We start from the raw sequence: 11327 nt of genomic DNA, 5'->3' as shown, positions 1-11327 counted from the left end.
TGTACAAATAATTTATAAATTTAATATATACAGCTTATATATAAAATAATAAATGATGCACTTTATATTGTGTACATTTGTGTTCATTCCCCGATATGGAAATGATAATATAGGGCGAACGAACCCAGGGCGAACGGACCCAGGGCGAACGTGTAACTAGGGCGAACGGACCCGATACCAGGTTGAATGTGATGTTATGGTGTAAGCGGCCCGGCTTTTCCGCGAAAAGAATAATTTACAATTGATAGTGAGGCAAGCGGCCCAATCATGGGATTGTAAACTTTTTAAACTTCCTGATTCAGTGAATGGACTTTAGAGGGGAATTCGGTTTCCATGAGTAGTGTCATCAACTCATTCATTTAAATTTAATACAACAAAGAACAATGTAACCCGAATAACAATGGGGAAAGTATGGACTATTGTTTGCAACGTTGTTATTTTGTCGTTTATGTTGCAAGTGCTAATTGAATGTGAATCGGTAAGTACTTTAAAGGTTTAGTCATTTTCAATATTTGCATTAAAATAACAGTGTAGATCAGTGAGCTAAAGAAGTTGCAATTATGTAACTCCCAGCTACTGACCCTCTAGGTGCTTATATACTCATTAAAGCTCAAATCATTCGAGAAGAACTAGAGGCCAAACACCACTTGTTTCAAGTCATGACCCTTACGAAAATTTAGGCCCTGTGGTAGTCAATATAAATTGCCGCCTTAGAGTCTTTTGATGATTTTTGCTTTGGCAGACTCTTGGCATCAATAGTCCACTCTATCTTTTAAATAGCGAGAGTTCCGACACGAATTTCGGTCGCATCACTCCTGAATTTAAATACACACATATTTGTGACTATTATGAAAGAAAGTTGCCTAAATAGTATATATTGAGCAAAATATATCGAAATTTACCTGTTAATAAACTATATTTCGAGTTTGTTTCATCCAATATAAATCCTTGTATAGTAAAGGTTCATGTTATCTCCCTTGGTGGAGGTTAAATTCAACTATGTTTGTAACTGAGTTCGAACAAAAAAGTGTGCAATATGCACAAAACAGTAAGAAATAAAATTGGAAATAATAATCATAAGAAGAAGAAGAAGCAAAAGAATAATTATAACTATTATAACTCAAAATAATAGAATCGACGGTAACGAAATACCCCAAAAGTAAAACGTACGAAATAGCTATGGTACGAAATAGGAACAACAACAACAATGCCAAAATGGTTGCCTTTGAGAAAATGATCGTTCAATGTCTATGATTTCGAATGAAATTCAGGTAATTTTTGTGACCTTAGTTCATATTTGTCAAACCACGGGTAGAGTTTAGATATATACACTTGTAAATACTGTAATTCCCACAATAGTATTGTATTTATTTTTCGTTATGGTTTTTGCAGACCGGAGTTTCAGCGTTCAGATTTATTCTGAACGCGAATTATTTCAGCTAGGCCCTGTGGCAACTAGTAGGGGCTAAGTTGCTGCTACTTAATTAGGGTCATAGTTGTTATTTGTATGCAAATGAGCTTTCTGGCTACTATAGTTGCGGCTAAGTTGCCGCTTCTAGGTCTGGCTCTGCTCTAACACATTTTATAAAAGAAAAACATTATGCCATTATGTAAAGACATTATTCACATGTTCAAAATATGTGATAATTATAAATAAATAACTATCATATAGCTGTAGCTAAATTACTACTATTAGTTAAAGACAATCACAAAATCAAGTGAACTATTAAAGTCAAATTATATTTTACAGGTTCTAGTATTAAACAAATAATAGTTCACATGTCCAATAGGACACTGTTCAATACAATACCAATTACCAACTGTATTTATATAATTATTAATAATTTTGTTTAAGCCCTTAAAAGTCTCACAAGCCCTGCAGTGTTCGACACTAACTTATCTGAGTAAGGAGTCCTTTGGACTCCTTACTTTAAAAAATTAGGAGTCCAAACAGACTTCAGGGAGTCCAACAATCAGATACTTTGTATATAGATTATTGTTCGGGTTATTACACGTGTTAATCCATGATATGTTTAATTCTCTGTCATGTTTGGTTTCAGATCGAAGTTCAATAATTGTTATTATATGTTATCTATCATTGCAACATTATTTAACCCATTCAAATACAATTTAAGTTAATTATTGTAAGGTTTAAACAATATACATTTGTTAATTATGCATTTATATGTATGCTTGCTTGTTAACATTGGGATTAAGGTTAAAAACCATAATCGGAGAATTGTGTTTTGTTAGTGTCATAGTTAATGATTCACATCTTACAGGTGTTACAGTCATATATGTTTCCTTGCTTTATATATTTTTGCTCAATAATATTTCTAAGAAATTATTAATTTAAACAATAATGCGATTCAGAACAAAGTATTACCAGTCATTACTGACCACATCGGCAGAGTTACATTCCCACATTTTAATAACTTTTGTCAAAACATCAAGGTCTACAGGCAGTCTAAGCATATTTTCAAAACGCCTAACACTAATTCCAGTTTTGTCCAGATTTTCTGTTTAATATGTATAAAGTACAATAACTGTTTCAATAATTAGATTTCTACTTATCTTAAAGACCGTACAGGGCCCCCTCTAGCCGCTAGGGGAAGCCACCCACAGCCCTCATTAGGGGGAATTTCGCGTCGTTTTGGGCGAAAAGGGGAAGTTAAGAAGATCTTTTCACCAACCATTCAACACCTAAAATTGCTATATTTTAATGTGATTTACATAAATATACATTTTTAATCAAAGGTTAGTAGCACCATACCAGCTGGCAACAAAGGTATAAAAGTCTAAAAAAAAAAATAATAATTTTTTTTTTGGAGGAGGAATTTTTAGCTGAAAAAAGGGAAAAAAGTATAATTTTTCATGGGGGAATCCGCACATAATATCGGCAGTAAAAACGGCCAAACGAGGGCCCTGCTGTAACGATAAAGATACAGCGTGTTTGATTGGAAATTAATTTAGATGAAATGTCAATTAAAAAACTATTCGCCATATAATTTTTTTTAAATTAACTACGAAACTTTTAACAAAAATTAAAAGATCGTAATGTTCTCTGCAATTATAACAAGGTGTGTACACATGCAACAATCAATACATCATCGCTTTCCATGCGGTTGAGATGGCTTTGTACATGCAGCATAATTTTCGCGCGCTTTTTATCGGAACAAACGATCAACATGAAATACATGAGCACTGTTGATTTGAATATAGTATTTGTTAATGTGACGTTAACATTAAAATTCGGAAGTGTGTTTCGGATTAAATTTTGTATTATGCTCATTGGATAATTCAACAAAACATTCATAGTAAGTTGTGAAATGATTTCAATGATAATTTGTTCTAACGCTTTACGTGTCGAAAAATGTTTTTTAGTATTATTTATGCATGAAAAGCACAATTTCCACGAGGATTACACCGGGTTGCCATCATCAGTCTCTAAGTAACTGGCAACAATTTTATCGTGGAGGGATATACCGTAGGGAAAGATAAGTGTGGTCGGTATAACAAAGTCAACGAACTGCAATTAACCTCTGAAATAATTGATTGATAGCGACACGTGGTTATTCACGCATTTTCTATCTTCAGTTACTTGGGTCCATGAGACATGCATTGTGTAAACAATTTCGGTTATCATTATGATTTTTATAGTGATAAGAGACTGTTCGGCGAAATTTAGTTTAATTTAGCAAAAATGGCAGAGAGAAAAAAAACGGCCACGATCGAGTAAATTTGGAGTTCTAGAGTTCCCTTTTTACTACACGCAAGGACTGCGACAGGGAAACTAAATAAATAATTCGGAATGTTTGTTTATTTGTCAATGTGTTCAAGCAAAATGATGAGTGACATACGTTTTGGGATGTGCAAAAGTTCGGACATTCCGATCTCAAGATACGAAAAAGTAAATCAATGGATATTTTTATAATTGAAAGATGATTTTCAAGGTGCCCAACGGACAGCCTTGACACAAAAACAAGGAGTCAGAGTCTCATTTCTAGGAGTCTCAGACTCCCGGACATCTGTTAGTGTCGAACACTGCCCTGGACAGTCATTTTTGTGTGTGAACATAATCAGTGATAATATCAATTATTTTTAACGATTTAAAATTGAAATTCATTTATATCAGATTGAGGCAAATTAATTTTTACTTAGAATATAACATTATATTATGAATTTCATTTCAAACATACCAAATTTTAATGTAGCAAGAATTTGAAGGAACTGAATACTGAATTCAAAATACGTGGGTAATTCTACAAATTGCGTAAGTAGCTTAGTAAAACGGTACCCTGGTCATTGCTAAAGAAACTTCAGCGAACAGTTTTTACATATGACAGACCTGTCCCGCCAGTCAAAAATCATAAAAAGCCTTTAAAGTTATGGTAGCAAGAACTTTGGTTGACTTTGGTACCAGTTGACTAGTTTCGGCAATAACTACCCTGATCATTGTTTACATTTGCAGACAATGTCAATGTACACGACAGCAAAACCAAACTACAATTATCATATATGATATTTGTCAGGTCAGAATCAAGACATTTCATTAAAAATGTCAGGTCATTTGACCAAAAAGTTGGGCACATAAAACAATCCATCATTCCACCTTTACTGCAGTCAGTAATAAGTATATTAATTACTTACAAAAACTCATTATTTCCATAGGCGCTAGATGGCAATGTTTTTTAATTTAATTTTTTTAATAAAAATCTATGTACATAGTCAAACTATCTTTTTTTTAAGAAGACCTTTTGTCGGAAGATTTTTATTGATTTAGTATGTGTATGCATTATAATAAACAACGGGTAACTAAAAAGAAAATAATAAAAGAATAAATAAATTTTTAAAAAACATTGCCATCAAGCGCCTATGATTAATTCTGTCAAACATTGACAATAAATGACATTATGTATTTAAGAATTTTATGAACACAGACATTCTCTATTTTCCTGAAGTAAACACACATGTGCACTATGCGGATGAATCCATAACGTGAATTTGAAATCTGGGGCTTGCTACAATTTGAGTTCAATATGGGACAGAGGCATGCCTAATTCTTCAACGCCATGTGAGTGCATCGAGCAATGTTTTTATTAGACCATCAATTAGCTCTAAATTTAGATTGATGCAATATGTACAAATTATTTTCTGAAAATCAGTCAAAAACAAAAGTAAATTTATGTGAAACATCAATGTGTATCGGTAAGTGCTCAATTTGTTTGATATACAAAACTGGTGTTATGACAGGTTTTTTAGCCTCAGGTGGTATAATACACAGAATACCATGTAATAGTATCATTGGACTTTATTTTGGTATGAAAAACAAAAGCAGTCTGCTTTTAATTCACAACGATGCATCTCTTGCTACCCCTGCAAAATGTTGTTCTGCAGTTCACGAATAATTCGTGAACAGTTCATGAACTGTTCATGAACTGAGTTCATGAATTGTTCACGAATAGTTCGTAAACAGAGAATGAGCCACGTCTGTGAAAAGTTCTTGAAATTTTAGTTCATGAACTGTTCATGAACACTAATGGCATGAAGTGTTCATGAAATATTCTTGAAACCTAATGGCATGAAGTGTTCATGAACTATTCTTGAACCCTTATGGCATGAAGTGTTCATGAACTATTCTTGAACCTGTGTGGCATGAAGTGTTCATGAACTATTCTTGAACCATTATGGCATGAAATGTTCATGAACTATTCATGAACATCAATGGCATGAAGTGTTCTTGAACAGTTCATGAACAACACAATTCTTGAAAAATTATTCAGGGTTTTGCTGTTCATGAACAGTTCATGAACATTTTCCTTCTATTTTTCAATGGCTCATTTTCTGTTCACGAACTGTAAGTGAATAGTTCATGAACCATAGTTCTTCAAGAGTTCATGAACTGAGGTGGCATGAAGTGTTCATGAACTATTCATGAACAAGAATTTGTCAATTTATGCAAAGGTTATCATAAGTGTTACTCAAGCTCAACAAACAGGTCAGGATAAGAAGAAACAAGTCTTGTATTAGCACTTAACATATTGATAGCAACATATAACAATAATTTAAATATAACACTAATAACTGAGATACAAGTGGTTTGATAATACTCTTTAAATTTCATATTACAACTTTGCACTATATGTTCATGAATAATTCATGTATTGAAAAGATTATGAATAGTCTCATTTTCAGTTCAAGAATCATTTACTAATCAATGGTTTCCCTGAAATGGTTACACTAACAGTGCCAAAGAACTTGAAATGGAACCAATGGCTGATCAGTTCAGCCGGTAATTTATTAAAGACTTACATTTTCAAATATAACATAAACCATGTGCCTTCCGTTTCAACTTCCTGTGCACACAATATTCTTTCTTTGTAAAAACAGCAATGCAATGTACATTGAGTTCTTGATATCATCTTAAACTGTTCTTGAAATAAGATGTCCTTAAAACGTTCTTAAACTTGTCTTTTAAGTCTTCCAAGAACAATGACAGATCCTTTTAAGAACATATTGGATTCTTAAAAAGTCCATCATACGTTCTAAAACATTGTGTAGACCTGTTTTAAAGAACATCAGAAGGAAACATGTTGTTCAAAAAAGTTCTTAAAGTGTTCAAGAATAGTTTAAGAATAATTCAAGAACAAGAAAGGTCCTTAAAAAGTTATTGAAGTGTTCCTGAAGGCAGTTCTTGAACAGTTCTTGTACAAATGTTCTTAAAATTCTCTAGAACAGGTCAAGAACTCTAACTTACAGTGGTGAAAGTACTATGCATATTCATACTAACTTCACAGGTTTCACAAATCTACAAGATTTGTATGCTAGATTTTCAATATTACATTCAAAAATATGTATGAAAAATCTAGCACAAAGGAATTCATGAATTATTCATGATGGATCCTTAAAGTCTGTCTCAGAAAAGTCATTAGAAATACTTGTGCATGAAATGTTCATCACTAAGTATTTATGGTTAGATGAAGAACTGTTCATGAACTTTGAAATGTTCAACAATAATTCATAAACAGTTCATGAACATGTCTTAAGAACAGTTTATGTCCAAAAGTTCATGAACCAAGCTCAGGAACTTTTTCAGAACCGTTCATGAGTTCTTGATTGGCTTGAAGTGTTCATGAAATAATGAACAACATTTTGCCGGGGTATTAGCGACGGGTGCTGGAGGTTTCGGTAAATGACAAGTTCGGTAAATTGATTCATAAAGTAAATGCCGTAGAGGTTTCGGTAAATTGGTTTTTATAGAGGTGGTATACCTACAACGAGGTGTTAATGACACCTATTATTGGCTTACAATAACATCAGGGGCATTTATTTGCAAACTGTGGATTAATTTTGAGTTGAGTAATTAATGCTATGCCTACGGTAAAGAATTAAGGGAAATGAATGAGCTACCTCTGAAAAACGAACTCTGTTAGGAAATTGTAGGTAAATTTACGATTTAAATAACGCAATACTGTTGTTTTTTTTAATAATTGGTGCTTTTATTTAAATAACATAATAGTAATAATAAATAATGATTTATGACGTTATCAATGTAAGATCTTCAATTAAGTTTAATGCTATTTAAAAAAGTTTCTTGTAAAATATAGTAGACATGATTGAATTAAAATGATTTCAGTTTAAATATTAAGCGCAATAGTATTTTAGACCACCGATAAACACTCAATTTCTCACTATATAAACATGAGGTAGTTTGCCAACATAATGAATATGTTGCCCAGCTCTTGCCACGTGGAGGCCACCTCTTGTAAGAGCCACATTATTAATTTTTTTTATCTGATACGCTTTAATTAAGGTTTTTATCAACTAATTGTTTAAAAACATATATAAAATACAAAACGATCTTGACCTAAAGATAAACTTTTAATATATAATTTACCTCCCTTGATTAGAATATTAATAGGTTGCAAGCCAGGATAATTAATATTAACACTTTGCAAACATCTCTAAATTGATAAAATCAACTCCGTACATTTAAACAGATAATTTAATTAGTGCCAAACAACTCAATTAATGTACACGCTTATCGACAAAAGGTGCGATAATCCCTATTTATACCAATTTACCGAAACCTCCACGTCATTTACTATATAAATCAATTTACCGAACTTGTCATTTACCGAAACCTCCATAACCCTTAGCGACCCCTATAATAAAAACACCATGGTGTGAATGCCCGATAAAATAAATAATTTGCCAATAGATCGCTGATAAGGTGTCAAAAACCACACTGGATCACTTGACTACTATAGATATGGTTTGTTAATGGGGCGCAATAAAGGGATTAGCAATGGTAATCTAAGCCAGACGGAGCTTGAAAAACAAATTTTATTTTGACCTTATAGAACGTATGTCGATTTTACCAATGTCAGGACAATTGTGTCACATCGGGACACCGGGACAAACACCCCAAAGCAGGTCTGTCCTGCCAAGATCGGGACGTCTGGCATGTATGACAATTTTTACAAATTCCACACGATATTTTCAGTAATGTGCAACCGCGCGTTTGTAATATGAAGTCCTCACACTGATCCCACATGTTTCTAACTGTTAAGACGCGCGGTTGCACTTTACTGAAAAAATACTTGTTTAAAAAGATCATGATACCTTTAGAAAACTCTTACGAATGAGCGGGCTCCCCACTTTATCCCATTAAAAATGCTAAAATATTTTAAAAGCAATCCTTAAAAATGTTACCTGGGTCGCGCTTTATTCTCCCAACACAGATCCGAAAAATTCACGTGGTATAGGCACAGGGACTGTTCTATCCCTTAAACCATTTGTTAGAGATAAAATTGTTTCATGCTGAATATGCAGTTAACAAATTTGCAAAAAAGTTTATTAACATTTATTCGCGTTACAAATGAGAATCAAAGACAGAATTTTGAGTGTTAATCTGCTGTTTTTGTTATATTTGTGACTGAAACGTATTCCATCGTTCAATAACTAATGCTTTTCATTAATCCATGCTAATTTTAATTATTATGTCCATCGTTAATTTGATTTTCATTTTCATTTTTGCTGAGAATCGTAATTTCTATTTATTGTCTGCCATCTTGGAATATTTGTGACATGCGTGCAAAGCAACAAATAATGGTAAAAGTCCGACTACTTTCGCAACTATGCGAGATGCTTCCTTCACATTTGGAATAATTCTCGGAATTTATCGATGATGCAATATACTACTGACTTATGTATTTGTGAAAACTGCAAGTGGGTTACAATTTTTGAAAGCAAAAATAACCGGACGGTAAGTCCCACTATCTTGCATTTTACCGTCGCCCTTTTTAACCAGGTTTTCCAAAGGAAAAAACTGGTTATTAGATTGGCGAATGCGGGCGGGCGGGCTGGCGGGCGGGCGGAACAAGCTTGTCCGGGCCATAACTATGTCGTTCATTGTCAGATTTTAAAATCATTTGGCACATTTGTTCACCATCATTGGACGGTGTGTCGCGCGAAATAATTACGTCGATATCTCCAAGGTCAAGGTCACACTTTGAGTTCAAAGGTCATCAATGGCCATAAATGAGCTTGTCCTGGCCAAAACTATGTCATTCATTGTGAGATCTTAAAATCATTTGGCACATTTGTTCACCATCATGAGACGGTGTGTCGCACGAAAGAATCACGTCAATATCTCCAATGTCAAGGTCGCCACGACTAAAAATAGATTTTTTTTAAAAACAAACTTACAAAGGGGGTTAATTTTGTTTGTTCATTTCAAAAGTTCAGTTTGAGTTTTCTCCCTTTATCAGATTTTTTTTTCACAATGAAAACCTGGTTTTGTGACAATTTTGTCCCTTGTTAATTGTTTGTCGGCATGTCCGACGGGTAATTGGGCTGTTACCATGTCTGTAAGATTATGTGATCTCATCATTTTTAGCAGCTCGGCGTTTTCGGAGAAAACCCGAAGTATTGTCATAGCCAGCTTGTCGTCCACCGTCTGACATCCGCCGTCTGACGTCCGCTGTCCGCATCATGCTAAAACCTTAACATTGGCTCTAAAATCAAAGTGCTTCCACCTACAATTTTGAAACTTCATAAATTATGTAGATGCACCTTGATGAGTTGTACACACCACACCCATTTTGGGGTCACTAGGTCAAAGGTCAAGGTCACTGACCTCTAAAAAAAAAAAATAATTCTGACAAGCTTTCATTTATTCAAAACTGCACCCATAGCCGAGCGTGGCACCCATTATGCGGTGCTCTTGTATAAAACTGTAACTGAAGTGTAATTATACGTAGGCTACATTTTGAAATAATTAAAACAATAGTCAACAAAGGTCAATTGCAGTTTCAAGGAAGAAAGAAAACAAAACCAATTATTTGTACACAAGTGCACCGCTTAAAGCAAGTTCCTGCAGCTGTTCTGATGTGCGTTTTTTTATACAAATAACCAGTGATTCAGGCATAAGAGCTAGCACGTTTCATGATATCCTGATTACTATTGTTTGGCTAGTTTTTAAGAACTGTTAAGTGTTTTGCTAAGTGTTAGCTTATTACCCTCCTCTATAACAGGAAGAAAAAATATATATGTTGTGAAGTAAAATATTTTAACCTTCAGACAACATCATAGAATGATATCATCAGTTTTCTTGTTTACACTTTCATTTTAAATAGTGGTAGGTGGATTAAGAGGAAAAACAAACATTGTAAGCCTTTCCTAAAATTGTCAAGTTTCCCCTTTTTTCAGTCAAGCTTGTTGTTTCCGATGAAATCTCCGTGAGGTAATGCAATTGTGACGTTAGTTTACTATTTGTAACGTTTAAGCACATTTTCTGTTGTTATCACTTTGGCTATAATTCTATTTTTGAATATCAACAATCTTTGGTAAATACACACACAAAAAACAACAGCAAAACGCTGTTTGTACCTTAACCAAAAACATGCTTTTTGGAAAAACAGCACATATGACCTGCTTCATACAAAAATGGGTCATATGCCATTTAGGGGCAGATTGGCTTGAGACAAGCCTGTGCAACCACACAGTCTGGTCATTATTTACGGCAGTCTGCTAATGAGACCACAAAAGATTGCGTCGCTCTGTAGCATTTAGCCAACAAGGTCCTGAACAGACTGCAAAGCCAGCGTTTTTAAAAACAGTTGAACAACAATATTTCAATAGGCAATAATGGGACCATGAAATAACTTTGAATTAGCAAAGTATACAATGTAAATGAAAACAATTCTCCATTCTGTTATCATAATAAAAAATGCACTTTATATACATTATAATAATGCCTAAATATTGTAATTGATATTTCCAAAAGATGTTTTGTATAATTAAAATAAATTTTATCAATCTTT

The 11327-nt window shown here is 33.7% G+C and overlaps 1 protein-coding gene across 2 annotated transcripts in view; it reads left to right on the top strand.

The window, feature by feature from the left end:
- The first annotated feature begins 226 nt into the window (after positions 1-226).
- The window catches only part of LOC127857688 (uncharacterized), a 45382-nt gene continuing 34281 nt past the window's right edge, over positions 227-11327 (top strand). The window contains exon 1 of one of the 2 annotated variants that reach the window (XM_052394310.1): positions 227-478. In XM_052394310.1, the coding sequence (XP_052250270.1) occupies positions 401-478 (78 nt within the window). In that variant the 5' untranslated portion in view covers positions 227-400. The remainder of the gene's footprint in view (positions 479-11327) is intronic. The other variant, XM_052394309.1, reaches the window with a different exon arrangement.

Source organism: Dreissena polymorpha, chromosome 14 (assembly GCF_020536995.1).
Source record: "Dreissena polymorpha isolate Duluth1 chromosome 14, UMN_Dpol_1.0, whole genome shotgun sequence".
Taxonomy (NCBI): domain Eukaryota; kingdom Metazoa; phylum Mollusca; class Bivalvia; order Myida; family Dreissenidae; genus Dreissena; species Dreissena polymorpha.
Note: the sequence above shows the minus strand (reverse complement) of the source record. Positions and strands in the feature narration are given on the sequence as shown.